The 22,183-nt window shown below is 41.5% G+C and overlaps 1 protein-coding gene across 1 annotated transcript in view; it reads left to right on the plus strand.

The window, feature by feature from the left end:
• Positions 1-1,688: 1,688 nt before the first annotated feature.
• Positions 1,689-22,183, plus strand: part of MMP16 (matrix metallopeptidase 16) — a 375,788-nt gene continuing 355,293 nt past the window's right edge. The window contains exon 1 of the mRNA XM_070477427.1: positions 1,689-2,487. Within this exon, the coding sequence (XP_070333528.1) occupies positions 2,356-2,487 (132 nt within the window). The 5' untranslated portion in view covers positions 1,689-2,355. The remainder of the gene's footprint in view (positions 2,488-22,183) is intronic.

Consider the following 22,183-nt stretch of genomic DNA (forward strand, 5'->3'; position numbering starts at 1 on the left):
AACCAAGGGGTTGAACCCAGGTCTTCCGCATTGCAGGTGAATTCTTTACCAGCTGAGCCTTCCTGGAAGCTCAAGAATACCTGAGTGGGCAGCCTATCCCTTCTCCAGGGCACCTTCCCGACTCAGGAATCGAACCGGAGTCTCCTGCAGGAGGATTACCAACCGAGCTACTAGGAAAGCCCGAGTCATATGTTCTACAGATTTTAAAGCATTACTCACAAAGTCCCAGTCCTCAGCCTTTTTGTGTTTCTCTTTAGGATACAAACGATTACAGTCCAATGCAATTTTTTGCCAAGGTGTTTTTCAACATTTTCCATCTGCATGACCTCTTGCAGTTCCGCTGCTTCCTTCACCAGTTCACCCATGAAATCTGCTTTGTCAACTCCTTGCACCCTCGAGGTAGCTGTCATGCCTGGCACAGTTCTCCCTTCTGAGCCTGGCCTGCCTTTCTCTCCGGTGGGCCCCTCTGCCCCTCTGCTGGCCGTCCCGGAGAAGCGCAGTTGCTGGCACGGGCCCCAGACCGATGCCTGCCCGTCTCCCTTCCCCCTTCCTCTTGGAGCCAAACCATCACCTGCCCAGGGCCGGTGGCTGCTGCCCCCTGTCCGCGGCCTCACCCGCCGGCCGCTCGAGTCCCCCGTGGCCGCCTCGGCCGCGGCCCGCGTGCCAGCAGCCTCCGCGTCCTGCCCGCCGCTCTCGGCGCTCTCGGCAGCCTCTCCCCGCTCCGCGCTCCCGCCCCTGCCCGCCGCCCTCCTCTCCTTCCCGCCCCGGTCCGCCCCAGCCCCGGTTCTCGCCGCGGCCCCTCTGGCCCGGCCTTCTATGAACACCTGGACCCGTCTTTGGGGCCCAATGTGTCCCTGTGTCCCCCGGGACAGAGCATCTTTGGGAAGCCAGCCTTTCCGTTGACTGGGATTTCCCTCTCGCCCCCAGCCCCCCGCCGCCTTTCCCGAGACCAGGTTTCCGTCTCGCCCCCCGCCCGGCCTCCCGCCGCCCCGCCCGGAGCCCCCAAAGGCAGGGTGCAGTAGTGATGCTGAGGGAATCCGGGGGGGGGGGGGGGGGCGGCCACAGGCTTGAGCCGGGGCCCCAGCAAAGTTTTGGCCGCCCCAGACTTGCCATCTCTCGCTCCTCAAACTTGGCCAGCGGGCCCGGACCCGCGCCCCCAGCGGCGCCCAGGGACGCGGGGGCTCCACGGATTCCCGGGGCCGCTCCCGTGGGCCGGACCGCTCCCTAGCCCACACCAGGGGCGCCGCCGGAGCCCCCCCAGCCCCTTCCAGGGGGAGGGCGCACTTGTTTCTCGGCGCTCGGCAGAGAGTGGCCGATATCCAGGCACCGGGCCGCCCCGTTCTCCGGTGCACGCCTTGGGATCGGCTGTGGGTGTCAGGTTCCGACCGCGCTTCAACCCCGGCCCTTTCTCCCGGGGAGGCTGCTCGCAGCGCGGTTCAGTCGCGGTTCCCCTTTACCAGCCAGCTCCTTTAAGTAGCGCGCGTGCGTGTCCGGTTTTGTGTGTGTGTTCGTGTGCAGATGTGTGTGTGCACGCGCACGAGTCCGGTTGTGTGTGTTTTCGTGTGCAGATGTGTGTGTCTGCGTGTCCAGTTGTGTGTGTGTTCGTGTTCGTGTACAGATGTGTGTGTACATGTGTGTGTTCGTGTGCAGATGTGTGTGTTCGTGTGCAGATATGTGTGTGTGTGTGTCCGGTTATGTGTATGTTTGTGTGCAGGTGTGTGTATGTGTGTGTGTTCGTGTGCAGATGTGTGTGTATGTGTGCGTGTTCGTGTGCAGATGTGTGTATGTGTGTGTTCGTGTGCAGATGTGTGTGTGTTCGCGTGCAGATACGTGTATGTGTCTGTGTGTGTGCGCGCGTGTCCGGGTGTGTGTGTGTGTGTGTGTGTGCGCGCGCGCGCGCGCGCGCGCCGAGCCCGGAGTGGGGCGGACCCCGGGAAGGCGGAGCTATGTAGATTCCGGCCGCGCGTTCGGAGGGCGCGGGGAGAGGGACGGCGCAGCCGAGGGAGCCGGAGCGGCGAGGCCCTGCCCGCAGCGGGAGGCGGCGGCGGCGGCGGCGGGGGCGGCGGACGCTCGGGCTGGAGGCGGCGGCGGCGACTCGGAGCCGAGAGGCGGCCCCGCGGGGGAACCTGGGCGCCACGGGCCCCCGAGGATGGTGAGGGCGAGCTGCTTCTGAGCTGCCTCCGCCGCGGCTTCTCCGGGGCTGCCAGGCGCGGGGGCCGCGGTCCCCTCCCCTGCCCGGCGTCGGGTGAACCTGCAGGCTCCTCGCCCACCGAGGACTTCTGAGAGGAAACCAGGAGGGCGGGAGAGACGAGAAGCCCGGGGGGATTCCGGCCATCCGCGGAGGCACAGTTCACTATGAGCGTACTCACCTCCAGCACTGGGAGACGGCTGGATTTCGCGCACCACTCGGGGATATTGTACTTGCAGACCTTGCTTTGGATTTTATGTGCTACCGTGTGCGGAACTGAGCAGTATTTCAATGTGGAGGTAAGCGCGCCGGGGCTTTCTTCCTTCCCCTTCGCCGGGGCTGCTCCCCGGACCGTTCCGTCCACTCCCTGGATCCCGGTAGCCCCCGGCCGCCGGGGTCTGCAGACATTGTCCCCCTTCCAGCCTCCGGGACCCGTGTTGAGTTTCCCTGCGCCTTAGGTGATGGATGCGCCTGAGACAGAATCCGTTATCCCCGGCAGCACAAAAGCGCGGGGCTGCGCGCTCAAAGACACGGTCGTGGCCAGTCCATTCTTTTTACCAGGAAGGAGGCGAACGCCTACCTAGAGCAAACGGGCAGTCGAATAAAAGCAGCCTGAGTTGGTGATAAATAAGCTGCTTCTGCTCGGGTAACACAGATCTCCCTGCTTGGCATCCTGTGCTTGCTGCCCTGGTATTGTTCCTGAAATCTTTCTCCCTCTGTTTTGTGTCTAACAAAGGAGGTTAAAAACCCAAGAGTCAGGGGGAGAGCGTGGGAACCCTTGATCTGTTTAATAACATGGCTTGGTGATAAAACACTTGCCTAGACAGAATCTTCTTCTCATTTAGACATAACTTAATACACGGTAACTGGATCTGGCTACACAGAGGGCAGGGACGCCGTCTCATTTTAAAGTGTCTTCTCTTCCCCTCCCCCGCCGAGTGAAAATAAATGTGACCCAATGTAGTAGTTCCGAGGTGTGTCTTTAATTGGATTTCACGCTCTCACGGCAAAACAGAGAGAATGTAGATTGCCGTTTGTTTTATGTGGATAGCTTGGGGAACCAACAGACAGCAAAGCGGAGGGGGAACTTGAGGATAACGACTTGTCAGAGCTCTGCCAAAGTACCCTTCCTGTCATCAACTCAGCACTAAAGTCAGTACCGCGCAGTACATCAGTGGATCCTTGTATACACCTGGTTTTTAGTTTATCACCCACAGGGCGGAGTACAAATAAGAAGGGCTGATTGTAAAGACAAAGTATACCCTTTTTGGTTAGATCTTCCGTCACCTCAAAAGAATTATGATTGTCTCTGAAGGCTAATGTGGTTTTCTTCCCCCTATATTTTTGACTCTTTAAAGCTTATTGTCATTTTGTTGGGAGTGTGTGTTTACACAATAGCAGAACCTGTTGCACAGTATTTGACCATGTTTCATAGAACAGGTTTATATACAAAGTGTGCATAATAAATGGTTTATGTGAGGGCATATTCTGAATATAATTCTGCATTTGTGTGAACTGTTCTTAGGACTGTGTGTAGTGATGGTTGGTAGAGAAAGTATTTGAAAAAGTAAGAGCTGTCATCAAAAGCTAACTTTGCAGATATTAAGTATGATCATGTTACAGCAAAACCCCAATTCAAACCAAAATCCTTTGGAAAATACAACTTTGTTTTTCTGAATACAAAGAGGAAAGGAACTGTTAAGTCCACACTTTCCCTGGTTGCCAATTTGAACTTTTGGAATTGCATGCCACAGATGGATTTTTGTTTCTAACACTCAGGAGATAATTTAATGTGGAAATGAAGAAGTAATTAGTTCATAGACTAGAGGAATGAAAGTGGCAAGCTGCTGTTTATAAGGTTATAAAGTGAAGGGCCTATTGCTTCAGGTTGGAGTGCTGGTGGGGAGGTGGGGGTGTTGGGAGGTGGTTAAAAGTAGGGGCTAGTTTTTATCCTGCTCTGAAAAGGAAGGGGGAGCCTGGGTTCATGGCTACTTGTTTTGGAAAAGTCTTAGATTTGCTTTCAGAGATTATTGGGATAACATCAGTGTATTGATGATTATTTTAGGTTTCCTTTTGAGCCCAAACATAAGTGGGCTTGTATTTGTTCATAGTTTGAACCTCTCATTCAGTTCCAGAAGATATTATTTATGTGAGAAAAAGTTATGATTTTGCTAACCAAGATTTTATTTTAGAATTTCCATCATTCTCTTTCTTCAAGATATATGTTTAAAAGTGGTTCATGGAAAGAATAGCTTTTTTCCCCCCACTTGGAGATTATTTAAGTTCATCTATATTTTTTACACAATGCAAAAATTTAATTATGAAAGATGGAAGCATGTGCCATATCTGATACAAAGATTTTCTAAGATTTAAAGTAGATTATGTTTCAGAGTTTGCATTATTCCCAAATAGTTTTTTTTAAAAGCATTTGAACATATCATTAGTTGGGTTTATATACTTATATATGTGTAATAATAATCTCTTATTTTTAAAAAATAAGGATAGCTGCTAGTTAATTCAGCATACTATAAAGAATGCAGGATGATAAGATATTTTCTGACATGACTTTCTGCCTGATTCACTTTTATTAGATGTTTCTTTTTGGTAGGAAACACTAATGGGAAAAAGAATCCATCACATCTTCTTCAAAAAAGGCATCTATATAGTGTTTCCCATTCTGGTTGCAAAACATACACTGAGAATGCTTTATTTGATTGGTGGACCGTCTTAAAATAAACAGTAATGGTATCAATCATGCATGAAGCTTGTATCATACATTTTTTTGCCAGCAGGCACACTAAGTTATTATAGTTGGAACGAAGCTTCTAAGAGAAGCTTTCTGCGCTGACAACTACAATTGCAATGCTTTAATTCTTGCTGAACTTTACAGTTGGTGGGACCCTCATACTTTTCCTTTCTACAATTTAAGGTTTAAAAACACATGTTCCCTCCCCACTAGGTGGGACTAAGTTGGCTAGAAGTATTCATGTTCTCTCTCTCATGTCTGATTTTTGAGAGTATAAATATTTGAAGTTTTTAATTACTCAAGTGGGAGATATTTATTAATATGCTGATGAAAGCCTTTTACAGAGAAAGAGTGCATTTTGTTTTTTTGTTTTGTTTTTAAGAAGGAAAAAGGAACATCTCTTACAGCTAAGAAGAAGGGTGAGACACCTGAAGTAGTACTATGGAAGACATTCAAAAAATTCCCCTCCTTATTTATACTTCAGGTAGAACACTTTTTAATGTTAACAGTTCTGTATACATTTGTTGATTTTTGTATATCATTGGATCCAGTTTTGGGGAGTGGGTCTTTCTCTATGTAATCATTATAATGATGCAAAGGAGGTACATTATTAATATTAACTAAAACTCAAAGACTGTTGTCATTCAATTAGAGGTGTTCGTTAGTCAGAAGAAGCTAAATTGCTAACAAAGAATCCTGAGTTAATCTCTACATTCTGAAAAGTCATTTTGTCTGTAGAATAATGTTCTTGTTGTAGTGGAAATTCTAGTGATTCTAGAACTCCTTAACAATGCAAGCACTTTTATCGCGAAACTTAATGTAAAATATAGTTCATAATCAATAACTTTCATCATCAACATTCATAGTTTGTCAGGTGTTAAGTATGTGAACAACATGTTCTTTATTTTTTTTTAAAATAATAGTACATATTATTCCTCTAGCAAGGAAATTTATTTTAAACCAATTTAATGGTAAAATAAAAACATGTGATACTCTGAATGATGCACATATAAAAAACCTGATAAAGCAAAAATTTATTGCGTTGTCTGTTTCTTAAAGAAAGAAGAGAGATTCTAGATTTTAAAAGGCAATTCTATGACAAATACTGTGAATTGTGAGTGTAATCCTTCTACATTTTTCTTGCAATATGTTTCTTTAGTATTTATTTACCTTTCTCAGGTTTATCTGAATCTACCTATAAGTTCAGAGTTTGCTTGGATTCGCTTTGTACTGCGTATAATCTTAGCAGTAATTAGTGGTGAGACATTTCAGAGATAAAAAAATTGTATTTTACAGATTTTAAAATGTCAGATGTTGGGACCTTTCCTGTTTTTGTTTTCACTTGCTTAAATAACTAACATGCGTTATTTTATTTGCTAATGGAAGGATGGTGGCAACATTATCTGGTCAGCCTCCTTGAATAAGGTACTCTAACTATATCCTTTAATTCTCCACTGTAACAATTTTATACAAGTCAATAGCAGGTGCTGCATAACTGATTCATTAAGGTTTTTAACCTGCAGCAAGATTGCATGCTTTGGAATCCCAAGTGTGCTGGCCATTCAGAATATCATTAGGGTCAAGAACTATGACCAGGAGACCACTAGTCCTCAGGATCTTCAGCTTCTCCTGTGTGCCCCACCTTAAATGTGTGTTTCTGTATTCAGTGTTGCTTGGTCAGGATGCCCAAATCTAGGGTTTTTCATGAAATTCTTACAGATGAGCCTATACGAGTGAGGTGTATTGTCTCTTATTACCCCCGAGAAATCCAGAGAACAACCATCCAAGCCCATCCCTCTGTACAGCTGGGTTTTCTTTTTTAGTCTTTTCTTCCTTATCAAGGAAGAATAGAGTTGGTTTCAATAATAACTTTTTAATCTTTAGAGTCAGGTTAAAAGTGACAGAGCTAAAGTTACTTTTCCCTTTTCATGCTGTTTCAGGTTAGTAACAGAAGAAAATTTCAGTGTACTTTTTCAGTGGTATAGTTATTTTCTCTTAAGTTGGATTAATCAATTATTTTATGTAACTTTATTTTTAAGGCCTGACTTACTTCAGAGTACTACTCAAAATGTACCTCTTCAGAATATTTGGTAGATGACCAATTGAAATTATTTCTGGACTGCAAAAAGAGACACAGGACATTTGAATCAATTAGTTAAATTTGTTCAATGTCAAAAGAGAAAGATTTATTTCATTGTGCTCCTTCACGAGCTTTCTGAGGCTTTTTAGCACAGTTATTTAAAATTGAGATTGTCCTCTTTTACGTTACATTGCATCACAATTTATTTTAAATATCTGTGAATGTAATTCATCAGCTCATTTTTATTGTGGTATACTGTAGTGATTAAGAGCACATGTTCTGATTATACAGCCATAAGAAAGAATGAAATAATGTCATTTGCAGCAACATGGATGGGCCTAGAGATTGTCATTACTAAGTGAAGTATATAAGACAAAGACAAATATCATATGGTATGACTTATATGTGGAATCTAAAAATATGATACAGATGAACTTATTTACACAATAGAAAGAGACTCATAGACATAGAAAATAGATTTATGGTTACCAAAGGGGAAAAAGAAGGGGAGGGATAAATTAGGAGTATACATACTACTATATACAAAATAGGTAAACAGTAAGTATCTGCTATATAGCACAGGGAACTGTATTCAGTATCTTGTGCTACTTTATAATGGAAAATGACCTGAAAAAGAACATATATATATATATATATATACATATATATATATATATGTATGTATATATATATATATCCATATAAAATAAATCACTGTGAAAACCTATTTTTTTTTAAAAAGAGCTCATGTTCTGGTGCCAGGTTGCCTGAATTCTAACCCCAGGTCTTTTATTTGCAAGTTAATGGTTAAGTCAGTAACAGACAAGATAGTCTGTGTGACCCTCAATGCACATGTTTTTAAAACAGAGATACTGACAGTCCTTGTCTCATAGGGGGTTGTTCTGATGATCGAATATATGGACATCATATTCGGTAGATAGTGGATAGATAGATAGGAACATGCCTTTTTATAGTTATTTAACTCCATGCTTTAGATGTTATTGGTAAAAATAAATGCTGATTCAAAGGTACTTGGCATGATAGCATCTAATTACAGAAAAGTCTATCAGGTTAGAATATACCAGCTGGTCTAGGAAGATTTTAATACTTTTAAAATTTTTACAAAATGGAATATACTGAAAGTCAACCAAGCTAACATCGGTACATTTTCTTCCCGTGGGCTTTTCTTAGACAGTTTAGCTCAAGAATGTGATTTTCACATTTTGTCTTGTCATCTGTTACTATCATAGAATGTCAAGTTCAGCTCACACCTTCTTTTATAAGACTGAGTTTGCTGAAATCTGTTGATCTTTTCTAATACCATGGAAAAGAAATAGGCCTTTATGATTTAGTAGGCCTGTTTATTTTAATTGACTCAATGCCCAAGTGCTTCCTATTCACGGTAGGGGTAGGATTTGATGTATGACTTCAGCTAGCTCTATGTCTACCCCAAATTTAGAACATAAGTCTTTTTTTTAATTAATAGGGGAAGGAGGAAGATGGGCAGAAAAAAGACATTAAAGTGGTTTAGTCAATGACAGTACAGTTTAAAATAAAGCCACTTGTTCATGTCACATTGGGGACAGAAGATAACTAGCAATATAGGGTAATGGAGACCTAGAACACAGGGTCAAGGGACATGGCCTTTAATTTTGGTCCTTGTACCAACATAGCTTTGAACTGGGGCAAAATGACAATTGAACTAACCTGTCACTAAGGCTATTTCCAAATGTGACGTTCTATTGTATTCACTTCCAACCTTTAATTTATATATCCAGAGAGGGAAATTGTACATATTTACCCTGTTCATTTGGGGACAACTAGACCGCCAAGGTAGTGTGTTCAGATTTTTTTTTTTTTTTTAACTGAAATGCCTATCATGAGGAAATACAGAATGTGCAACTTAAATCTAACATTTGTTATCATATGTAGTGACACAGGGCGTTCCATTTTGGAAATGATCCTAGCCTTCTGCTGAACAGTAAAAACACTGGCAGCAAATTATATGTAATTTTAAAATCAATTTTTGGCCAAGGTAGCAAACTTTAAACATTTAATGTTAAAAACATGGCTTGATGTTATTTTGAAAAATACATATCATCTACAAGTGGTACTTCAATCATAAAAAGGCAAGTTAGAATGAGATCAAAATAGTTTTTTTTTTTGGGGGGGAAGGAGTCTCAAAATTCAAATCCATCTATCTATATATAAAAATATATACATATTTTATAGTGAAATGAAGTGTTTAAACTGTATGTCCCTTTTGCCCACTGTGGAAAATAATTTTGGCACCTGGCTCTTTGAGGGTTATTTTAGTTCTTCACATTTGATTTTGAATGTGAAAATCTGACTGCATTTGTTTTATGAAATATGCAGCTTATGCAGACAGCAGACATATTCCAGGTGAAAAGGATAATCTTGCTAAGTAAAAATAGGTGTGACACTCAACTTTTTTCTTTTGCTTTCTTCCCTTGGGAAAGCCATTTATAGATTTTGAGGTTATTTATGCAATTGTGTTTGACTGTTGATTCCTGTCATTTAGCGCTCTGAATAGGTGTTCTCCGTGTTAGAATCTCACCACTGCCTTTTGGCACTATGCCTCCTTGGGTTTGGATCAGTGGAATATCTTGATGAGCCACATAATGAGCTTGGCCAAGAGAGGAAGAGCCCCCCACAGTAGGCCCCTAACCTTTGCCTGTGACCTGTGGCCGGGGTATGCGAAAGGAGACTAGAGGGAGCTAGTCAGCTGTTTAAAGGTTCCAGTGGGAGAAGTTGGTTTAAAAATCAAGGCCAGTAGGTATAATTGGATAGCTTAAAATGAGTCATAGCCAATCAGAGAGAGTTTAAGGAAATCAATGAATGATTCATGATTGAATGTGTGAGATTTAAAGGTTTACTGATAGCCACTTGGTACCGGTTCTTACATATTTGATGAACTAAGAAGGAAATTAATACTTTTGGGAGAATTTGGGGGGAAGTTCTGGGCATGACAGTATGACAAAGATGGTTATAATGTAGGGCTGCTTTATATCTTCCTTTTAAGTGTAGAGTAAGTCAGCACTATCCATAATAGTGACTGTAGGTGCTTTTGGTATTCTCACTTTAACTAAAATGAATGAAATGATTGTTGTCTTATAGATTAAAGGAGGGATAAATCTAATTTGACTATGCCTTTTAGATTCAGTTCAGTCGCTCAGTAGTGTCCAGCTCTGCGACCCCATGAATCACAGCACTCCAGGCCTCCCTGTCCATCACCAATTCCCGAAGTTTACTCAAACTCATATGTCCGTCGAGTTGGTGATGCCATCCAGCCATCTCATCCTCTGTCATCCCCTTCTCCTGCCCCCAATCCTTCCCAGCATCAGGGTCTTTTCCAAAGAGTCAACTCTTTGCATGAGGTGTTATATGGAGCAAAAATGCACTTTTAGAAACTTATCAGACTATGGTTATTTTATTTTTTAGTATTTACCAGTGGAATTTATTGCATGAATATTTTTTGATGAAAGGACATTTTAAAATATAGGTTTTACCTCTTCATCTTTTAAAATATATGTAAGGAGTGAGCCACCGAAGTGTGAAACAGTGCTTTATCTCTAAGTAGGCAGCTTTAACAGGTTTTCAGATGAGCAGATTTTTCCATAAGCGGGGGTTCAAAAAGGGGCAGTCTCTAATGCATTGGGGAATGTCAACATTTAATTAAGATGTTATAATTTACTCACAAGCATTATTTAGATTTTTAAAGGTTCTCATCTGTCAATTAAGGGAAATACAGATAAATGAAGTAAGCTGTGGACCCACAGACGGATATTCTCAGGAGTGACAGTCCTTAGAATGATGCATTCAAATGACCAAATAAACAAACCCAAATAGATTACTCACCAGATGGAATTTTACAGTCCTCGTTTCCAGTTCAGTTCAGTTCAGTCGCTCAGTCGTGTCCGACTCCTTGCGACCCCATGGACCGCAGCACGCCAGGCCTCCCTGTCCATCACCGACTCCTGGAGTTTACTCAAACTCATGTCCATCGAGTCGGTGATGCCATCCAGCCATCTCATCCTGTGTCGTCCCCTTTTCCTCCCACCTTCAATCTTTCCTAGCATCAGTCCTTGTTTTAGTCATGCTCAAACTAGGAGAGAATAAACTGCCTTTTTTTCCCAAGGAAGCTGGATACTGTTATGAACTTGATTTCATGTCCCCAGACTGAACACACCTGCAGTGATGCCAGTGGTGTTCAGCGGTGTGCGGGCCCTCTGCGGGTGGCCAAAGCAGTCAGACCCAAGTCATGTCAGTGGAGGCATTTTTTCCATGAACTTTTCACTGCTGAATTCATACCACATGTTAATAGTTTCTCCTCATTTTTAGCAATTAGACATTTGAATGTGAGGCTTCTAATACCTGTGCATTTATTTCTCCTTTAAATAATTGCAAGCCACTACCTTCTTGTGGTCCTACTCTTTTTTCTAGTTGGAATCTTGTGGGACTTTATGATTTAGATATATTACAGGACACTTGACCTGGAAATTGGGTAAAATTTTCAAAAAGTCACATTTTTCACTCCTCTCCTCTTTCACTATGGATAAGACAGAATAGATTCAAAGAATTTCCACTGTACACTCAATGATTTGCCTGAAATTGGTAATCAACTTACAAAAAAGCTCTCGCAGTTTCAGATAAAACTCTTTTGGACATCTGCGTGTTTTAATATTACAACAGCTCTGTCATAGAACTTACTGACTTGCTCCTTACTACTTACTATGTAGATGGAGTGAAATTATTTGTCCCATGGGTGACTCAGACAAATTACTAAAACAGTCTTTGATTTATTTTGACCATTCATAAAGTGGATTTGTGTTCTTTATTGCTTGACTATAGCGCAGGTTTTGTAATGACAGTATTGAGACAATCCCAAGTGGTTTCCTTCTTAGATAAGAACAGGATTTATCTGTTTCCTCATTCTTGCCTATAACTGGGAATATAGAAACAATTATACACTGGCATGATGTTCTAATTAGACAAGGTCCAAATAACCAGTAAGATGGACGTGCCTGGAACTGATTTCTTTGAACACCTTATTTTGATGATAATAGAAGCAATGTTAATTAGCACTGGTTGAGCATTTGCTATGTACCTCATAGTGTTCTGTTTCATATCTTTTAACTCATTTAAATTTTATTACAGTCTTGTGAGTTAGTACTACTATTTCTGTTTCACAGTTGAGGAATCTGAGGTATGGAAATGTTGAGGAACTTGCCAAGGCCACATAGCTCTGGATTCTTCTGAAGTGAAATAGCTCAGAATCAAAGCAGGCAGGTTGGCTGTGAAGCCCAGGGTCTTAACCAAGTCTTAACAGACAAGAATTAACTCTCAGGTTTCCATAGGGAGAGTGTGATCTACTTCCATCATTCACATCTTATATATTCCAAACTGCAGTGGAATCATGGATATGGGTAAAGAAAATGTGAACTCCATCCTAGTATGGAGACTTACCTGGAATAAAAACTGAATAGACTGTTTGATTGAATTGTCTGTTTGATTTACTGATTCAGGATTGATTATGTGCTACTCAATATGTTTACTGCTTAATACCCTTTATAAGCTTTTACTCATAGAAAATTGGTAACCTATATTCAATTGCAAATAATAGCCAAATTATATATAACATTAAATTAATCATGACATCTCATTCCTCAACTATTTATCATGTTGCATGCCCTCACAGTAAATATGATTTTTAAGGTTTTAGGAAGATTTGACTACATTCCAGGGTGAAAAGAATAGAACATTTTAGAACATGTGAAGGAATATCTGTTAGATCTGTGTTCCAGTGTCCTGCTGGGAAGGAATGTTTATGTATATGGCTGCTGACTGTCATGAATTCTAGAGTTTATTTTTATATATTGCTTTGACTGGGTATAAGCTACAAGGAAACAGATTTATTTAATCACTTCTAATATATTTCTTTCTGTGTGCATGAGAAGTTGGTTCAGTCATGTCTGACTCTTGTGACCCCATGGACTGTAGCCCGCCAGGCTCCTCTGTCCGTGGGATTCTCCAGGCAAGAACACTGGACTGGGTTGTCATGCCCTCCTCCAGGGGACCTTCCTGACCCGACCTTGTCTCTAGCATCTACCTGCATTGGCAGGCAGATTCTTTACCAATAGCGTGATCTGGGGAGCCCAATTTATTTTTTTAATGTAAAAGAGAACTTACTGATAGATCATTTCAGGCAGATAAAGTGACTCAGAGCTCGCTGTTTGAGAACAGGCTTGATATTTGTCTTTATTATAGAGAGAACGAGAACTTCATCTTGGTGGTTGACCTAAGGATGTAACAAAACTTCAGTCCTTAAGCTTGTTGCTGTATATAGCTTTCAAGGATCACTTAGTTCATTTATTAGCCTTTTAAGGAAAGCCTATTTCTAAACCAATTTACAAAGATGATTTTATAAAACATAGTCAGTGTTAAATATTTATTCAGCTATCTCTCACTTCTGTTATAGGCAGTATATCATAATGGCTATGTTCAAGAACTTTGAAAAAATGCTTAAAAATCAACTTTGGTGATACCGAAGCTCAGTGAATTTGAGTGAGCCAAGTTACTGACTCTGTGCTCCAATTTTCTTGTGTGTAAAGTAGAGGTAATAAGACTCAACTCAAGGGTTGTTCTAAGATTAAAGAGGTAGAGGATAGTGGGTCAAGATAAGTAATAGGCTTCTGACTTACTATCTCTTGCTGAAATTTTTTTTAAAAAAGGACAAAACGTAATGAAACTGGTTTTTAAGTCATTGGACGTCAGGTAATGAAGGATAGTCATCCTTGAAAGATGTGACCCAAGATGAGTCCTCTGATTATGTCAATTTACTTCATTGAGAGAGTTTCCAGGTGACAATACAGGGAAGGCAGAGCCAAGCAGACTCCTTGAATCAAGGAGATGAAGCTGGGAGTATGGATAAATCAAGGAGGTTAGAATTCACAGGTCAGAATACCAGAAGGGAGAATTCTGTAGAGCATGGAGATCTGCAGGGCATTCCCCTTGAGTATTCAATTAAGGACTGATCTGCACCTTCCTTTGAAGTAACTGGTGGAGGCTGGAGAAAGAATCAACCAGCAGAATCAGAGGGGACCATGCCTGCAAACCACATAGGGTGGGAATAGTGTCCATTCTCACCAGCCACACTGAGAAACCTCATGGTTAACAGGGTGTTGGATAGATGACTCAGATAGAGGACTCAGAAGCGTCTTGCTCCAGTTGTTCTTGTTTAGTCACTCAGTTTGGCCGGCTCTTTGCGACCCCGTGGACTGCAGCACGCCAGACTTCTCTGTCCTTCACCATGTCCTGGAGCTTGCTCAAACTCATGTCCATCGAGTTGGTGATGCCATCCAGCCATCTCATCCTCTGTCGTCCCCTTGTCCTCCTGCCATCAATCTTTCTCAGCATCAGGGTCTTTTCTAATGAGCTGGCTCTTCACATCAGGTGGCCCAAGTATTGGAGTTTCAGCATCAGTACTTCCAACCCTGAATATTCAGGGTTGATTTCCTGTAGGTTTGAGTGGTTTGATCTCCTTGCCATCCAAGGGACTCTCAAGAGTCATCTCCACAGCTCAAAAGCATCATTCTTCAGTGCTCAGCTTTCTTTATCATCCAACTCTCACATCCATACGTGACTACTGGAAAATCCATAGATTTGACTATATGGACCTTTGTCGGCAAAGTAATGTCTCTGCTTTTTAATATGCCGTCTAGGTTGGTCATGGTTTTTCTTCCAAGGAGCAAGTGTCTTTTAATTTCAGGGCTGCAGTCACCACCTGCAGTGATTTGGAGCCCAAGAAAATAGAGGGTGTCACTGTTACCATTGTTTCCCCATCTGTTTGCCATGAAGTGATGGGACCGGAGGCCATGATCTTAGTTTTTTGAATTCTGAGTTTTAAGCCAGATTTTTCACTCTCCTCTTTCACCTTCATCAAGAGGCTCCAGTAGTGCGGGGAAAAAAATCCCTAGAAAACAGATCTAATTTTGCTTTAAAAGTCTTAAAAGGAAGACCTTAAAGGAGCAGACGTTTTGTAAGTGACTAAAGTGCTTTCCACAGAAAACTCAATAAGATGTATGGGAATACAAAAATCCAGTACCCAGTAAGTTAAAATTCACAATGCCTGACCTCCAATAGTAAAAATCAGCAAGCATACAAAACGGCAAGAGGACACAATACAGAAGGAAGAGAAATGCCAGTCTATCTAAACGGCCCTCCCTTGGTGATCGCTGTCTCTTGGCACCACCGACCACATGAGTATTAATAGTAGAAAAGTGGTCACCAACACCCTGCCTTCCTGCCTTTCACTGATTGCTTCTAATCAGTTGTCTCTTTTCGTATAACAGGTAAGTCTGTCTTTTCCTACAATATGTCTGTACGCATGTCACTTTTCCTGTAACAGACTGAAGAGTCTGTTCATTTCCCGTGTGCTCTTGGATTCAGCTCTACTTGGAGCCTCTGTATCCCTGTTCTGGACTCAGAATATTATCTCACGGCCTGCACGACCTGTCATGACCAGACCCCACCCCTCTTTCTAGCTTCATAGCTCAAAGTTTATCTACTGAGGTCTTGATTTAGCACAGCAATCAAACTAAACGTCCTCTAGAGACCTAAAATTATTGAAAACCCCTGAAAGTTTTTATTGTGTGATTTATATCTATGTTTGCAGTTCTAGACGATTAAAACCTGCTAAAATTTAAAAACATTTATTTAGAAATTCATTTAAAACCAACATGAAGTTAATATATTAACATAGGTGACATTTTTATGAAAAACAAATTTTACAAGAGAACAATAGTAAAAAAAATAGACATTGTTTACTTTTCTTCAAGTACCTTTAATAACTGACATAGCAAGAAATTTCTTGGATTCTCATATTTTTCTTTTTTTTGAACCATTTTGAAAATTGAAGTATAGTTAATTTAGTATTTTATATATATATATATACATTCATATATATATCTTTTTCAGATTCTTTTTCATTGTAGGTTATTATAAGATACTTAATATAGTTATTTGTGCTATACAGGTCCTTTTTTTAACATCTGTTTTATATATAGTAGTGAGTATATATTAATCAAGGCCTAATGTGTCTATCCTCCTGGCCCTCTGCTATTCTGTGTGGTAACCATAAGTTTGCTTTTTATACTTCTGTTTTGTAAATAAGTTCGCTGGTATCACTTGTTGGATTCTGCATATAAGTGATACTATATGATACCTGTCTTCCTCTTTCTTCACTTACTGTGATCAGTCATCTCTAGGTCCATTCATGTTGCTGCAGATGGCATCATTCTCATTCTTTCTTGTGGATACGAGCAAACAGTTTTAAACTTTGCATGGAAACACAAAAGACCATGCATAACCAGAACAATCTTGAGAACGAAGAACAGAGCCGAGACTTTAGACGGTGTGGCGAAGTGACAGTGATCGAGAAAGAATAGTGGTGGCATAGACACACAGATCCGTGGGACAGGATAGAAGGTCCACAGACAAACCCACACACTCCCGGTCAATCAGTCTACGACAAAGGAGGCGAGAATGTGTGATTGTGAAAAGACACTTTCTTCAGTAAGTGCTGCTGAAACCTGGACAGGTGCATGTGAAAGAATGAAATTAGAACATGCTCTAACACTGTATACAAAAATAAAATGGATTAAAGACCTAAATTTAAAACTGGGTACTATAAAACCCCTAGAGAAAACCATGGGTAGAACACTGACATAAATTGCAACAATATGTTTCTGATCTGTCTCCTCAGTTCAGTTCAGTTCAATCACTCAGTTGTGTCCGACTCTTTGAGACCCCACGAACCGTAGCATGCCAGGCCTGCCTGTCCACCACCAACTCCCGGAGTTTACCCAAACCCATGTCCATTCGTTGGTGATGCCATCCAGCCATCTCATGCTCTGTCATCCCATTCTCCTCCTGCCTTCAGTCTTCCCCAGCATCAGGGTCTTTTCAAATGAGTCAGCTCTTTGCATCAGGTGGCCAAATGATTGGTGTTTCAGTTTCAGCATCAGTCCTTCCAATGAATATTCAGGACTGATTTCCTTTAGGATGGACTGGTTGGATCTTCTTGCAGTCCAAGGGACTCTCAAGAGTCTTCTCCAACACCACAGTTCAAAACCATCAATTCTTCGGTGCTCAGCTTTCTTTATGGTCCAACTCTCACATTCATACATGACTACTGGCAAAACCATAGCCTTGACTAGATGGATTTTTGTTGGCAAAGTAATGTCTCTGCTTTAATGTCTCAGATTTAATATGCTGTCTAGATGGTCATAACTTTTCTTCCAAGCAGTAAGCATCTTTTTATTTCATGGCTGCAGTCACCATCTGCATTAATTTTGGAGCCCCCCAAAATAAAGTCAGCCACTGTTTCCACTGTTTCTCCATCTATTTGCCATGAAGTGACCGGACCGGATGCCATGATCTTTGTTTTCTGAATGTTAAGCTTTAAGCCAACTTTTTCACTCTCCTCTTTCACTTTCATCAAGAGGCTCTTTAGTTCTTCTTCACTTTCTGCCATAAGGGTGGTGTCATCTGCATATCTGAGGTTATTGATATTTCTCCCAGCAATCTTGATTCCAGCTTGTGCTTCATCCAGTCCAGTGTTTCTCATGTTGTACTCTGCATATAAATTAAATAAGCAGGGTGACAGTATACAGCCTTGACATGCTCCTTTTCCTATTTGGAACCAGTCTGTTGTTCCATGTCCAGTTCTAACTGTTGCTTCCTAACTTGCATACAGATTTCCCATGAGGCAGGTCAGGTGGTCTGGTATTCCCATCTCTTGAAGAATTTTCCACAGTTTATTATGCTCTACACAAAGGCTTTGGCATAGTTGATAAAGCAGAAATAGATGTTTTTCTGGAACTCTCTTGCTTTTTTGATGATCCAGAGGATGTTGGCAATTTGATCTCTGGTTCCTCTGCCTTTTCTAAAACCAGCTTGAACTTCTGGAAGTTTACGGTTCATGTACTGTTGAAGCCTGGCTTGGAGAATTTTGAGCATTGCTTTACTAGTGTGTGAGATGAGTGCAATTGTGCAGTAATTTGAGCATTCTTTGGCATTGCCTTTCTTAGGGATTGGAATGAAAATTGACCTTTTCCAGTCCTGTGGCCACTGCTGAGTTTTCCAAATTCATTAATCCTAGAGTAATGGAAATAAAAAACAAAAAATAAACAAATGGAACTTAATTAAAATTAAAACCTTTTGCATGGCAAAGGAAACTTAAACTAATTGAAAAGATACCCTACAGACTGAAAGAAAATATTTGCAAATGTTGTTACTGATAAGGACTTAATTTCCAAAATATACAGACAATTCATATAGCTTAGTTTCAAAAAGCCAACCCATTCAAACAATGGACAGAATACCTAAGTAGACATTTCTCATAAGAAGACACACAGATGGCCAATAGGTACAAGAAAACATGCTCAATAGTGCTAATTATTAGAGAAATGCAAATGAAACTAGAATGAAGTATCGCCTCACACCACTCATAGTGTTGGTCGCCCAGTCATGTTTAGCTCTTTGTGACCCCATGGACTGAAGCCTGTCAGGCTTCTCTGTCCATGGAATTCTCCAGGCAAGAATACTGGAGTGGGGTGCCATTTCCTTTTTCAGGAGATCTTCCTGACCCAGGAATCGAAGCCAGGTCTGCTGCATTTCAGGCAGATTTTTTTTTACCATCTGAGCTCCAGGGAAGTCCCCACACCAGCCATAATGACCATTATTAAAAAGTCTACAAAGAATAAGTGTTGGAGATGGTGCAGAAAAAATGAATCTTCCCAGACTGTTGGTGAGAATGTAAATTGGTGTAGCCATTAAAGAAAATAGTATAGAGGTTCCTTAGCAAACCTAAAGAAACTTACGTTAAGATCCAGCAATCTCACCCCTAGGCATGTATTTGGAGAAAACTCTAACTCAGAAAGATATGTGCAGACTTCCCAGGTGACACAGTGAATAAGAATCCACCTGCCAATGTGAAGTTCGATCCCTGGTCCGGGAAGATTCTCCATCCCACGGAGTAGCTAAGCCCATATGCCACAAGGACAGAGCCCAGACTCTAGAGTTCATGAGCGGCAGCTACTGATCCCAGGTGCTGTAACCCCCGAAGCCTGCATGCCTCGAGCCTGTGTTCCACGAGAGAAGCCACCGCAATGAGGAGCCTGCACACGGCAACCAGAAAAAGTTCCTGCAAAGCAATGAAGACCCAGTGCAGCCAAAAATAAATAAACAGTAGATAAATAAGTAAATAAAATTATTTTTAAAAAGACACAAGCACCCCGATGTTCATAGCAGAACTATTTACAATAGCCAAGGGGACGACAGAGGATGAGATGGCTGGATGGCATCACCGACTCGATGGGCGTGGGTTTGAGTAAACTCCAGGAGTTGGTGATGGACAGGGAGGCCTGGCATGCTGCAATTCATGGGATCGCAAAGAGTCGGACACGACTGAGCGACTGAACTGAACTGAAGATATGGAGGCAATGAAAGTGTTTATTGACAGATGAATGCCTAACGAAGATTTGGTGTATATATACCACATCAATACTACTCTCATGTTTGTTTCTGCACTCACATCACAATATTACATATCATGTGGCCCCTGGAAAACACCATTGTCCATTGCAAGCTAATGAAAATGAAAAGGTAAATGACATGCTATTAAAATATTACTGACCTTTATCTGATTCCTGCAAGAATTTTAGGACCCCTAGAACTTCCTGGAAAAAACTTCGAGAACCACTGTGTTAGGAGCTATTTTGTTAATCTCTCTACCTCTTGGATACATTAAGATCCATCTACCTTGGAGTCTTCATCAAAATGCTTAACTCTTCCTTCACGGTTCACCTGACACTATCATAACATTGTTAATTGGCTATACCCCAATAGAAAAATAAAAAATTTTAAAAAATAGTTAACTGTAATTTATTTTCCACTATACTACACATTCTTCAGTGCCCAGCAAATGTTATCTGACCGTCCCTAATTCCCATCTTTCCCCCCAACAGAAAATGAGCTCATTATACATTTATAATAACTTTTCTTATTCTTCAAAGTACCTTTCATAATTTTACAGAGTATTTTGCCTTCCCTCAAAGTTAGATACTGATATATGTATTTAAGACAAAAAGTTTACTCTTAAATCATTCTTGAAAATCCATTAAATGACTTATTAATTGCTAAGACTTGGTACATGGACATGCAGACACCAAGTATCAACTTCTTTTCTCTCAGAGTCTCTGAATTTTGGTCTTCATGACTCTAGAATCATATAGGCCAAACTTATATTTCCTAGGGGAGAGATTTTAGGAGACTTGGATTAAAAATTTTTTCTTACTTTTTTCCTGGAACATATGACTAAATTTGGTATGTTAAATGCATTTGCAAATAACCTGTTATAAATGGTTTGTGTGTAATAAATTAATATCTGCTTCTCACAGTAAATTATACCTTGTGATGCAGAGTGTATCTCCCCTGGTCGTCAGCACTGTTGCCATGAACCCAATGCTGCTGTGCCAGAAGCTGAGAGCTCAGTATATATGTGCCAGAGGAATGAATGGGCTACATCATACCAAAACTGATATTTTATGATCCATTCCAGTAGTTATCTTTTCCATTAATTCATTTTGCCCATACTGGGTGAAAATATAGTGTCTATATCTTACATTTACTTAAGTTACTTTATTAAAAATATTTGACTTTAAATGCTTAACTAGTGAGTAGAATCAGTTCAGTTCAGTCACTCAGTCATGTCTGACTCTTTGCGACCCCATGAATCGCAGCACGCCAGGCCTCCCTGTCCATCACCAACTCCCGGAGTTTACTCAAACCCATGCCCATTGAGTTAGTGATGCCATCCACCCATCTCATCCTCTGTCGTCCCCTTCTCCTCCTGCCTCTAATCCCTCCCAGCATGAGGGTCTTTTCCAATGAGTCAATTCTTCACATCAGGTGGCCAAAGTATTGGAGTTTCAGCTTCAGCATCAGTCCTTCCAATGAACACTCAGGACTGATCTCCTTCAGTATGGACTGGTTGGATCTCCTTGCAGTCCAAGGGACTCTCAAGAGTCTTCTCCAACACCACAGTTCAAAAGCATCAATTTTTCGGCACTCAGCTTTCTTCATAGTCCAACTCCTCACTCTCACATCCATACAGGACTGCTGGAAAAACCATAGCCTTGGCCAGATGGACCTTTGTTGGCAAAGTAATGTCTCTGCTTTTTAATATGCTATCTAGGTTGGTCATAACTTTCCTTCCAAGGAGTAAGCGTCTTTTAATTTCATGGCTGCAGTCACCATCCACAGTGATTTTGAAGCCCCCAAAAATAAAGTCTGACACTGTTTCCACTGTCTCCTCATTTATTTCCCATGAAGTGATGGGACCAGATGCCATGATCTTAGAATAGACTCCTCGAATTTCTCTAGTCATCTCTATTATGTCAGTGTTTCTGGTATAAAAAAATGCTTTCTATCTTCTTCCACTGACCTGTTGGCTTCAGTTCAGTTCAGTTACTCAGTTGTGTCCAACTCTTTGTGACTCCATGAACTGAAGCACACCAAGCTTCCATGTCCATCACCAACTCCCAGAGTTGCTCAAACACATGCCCAACAAGTTGGAGATGCCATCCAAACATCTCATCCTCTGTCTTCCCCTTCTTCTCCTGCCTTCAATCTTTACAAGGGTCTTTCCAAAAGACCTACTGACTCTTTCCAAAAGTACTGACTCTTTCCAGTGAGTCAGTACTTCACATCAGGTGGGCAAAGTATTGAAGTTTCAGCTTCAGCATCAGTCTTTTCAATGAATATTCAGAACTGATCTCCTTTAGGATGGACTGGTTGGATCTCCTTGCAGTCCAAGGGACTCTCAAGAGTCTTCTCCAATACCACAGTTCAAAAGCATCAATTCTTTGGCGCTCAGCTTTCTTGATAGTCCAACTCTCACATCCATACATGACTACTGGAAAAACCATAGCCTTGACTAGATGGACCTTTGTCAGCAAAGTAATGCCTCTGCTTTTTAATATGCTGCTTAGGTTGGTCATAGCTTTTCTTCCAAGGAACAAGAGTCTTTTAATTTCATGGCTGAAGTCACTAGCTACTAGTGGTTTTGGAGCCCAAGAAAATAAAA

The sequence above is a fragment of the Odocoileus virginianus genome, chromosome 15 (genome assembly GCF_023699985.2).
Source record: "Odocoileus virginianus isolate 20LAN1187 ecotype Illinois chromosome 15, Ovbor_1.2, whole genome shotgun sequence".
Classification (NCBI taxonomy): domain Eukaryota; kingdom Metazoa; phylum Chordata; class Mammalia; order Artiodactyla; family Cervidae; genus Odocoileus; species Odocoileus virginianus.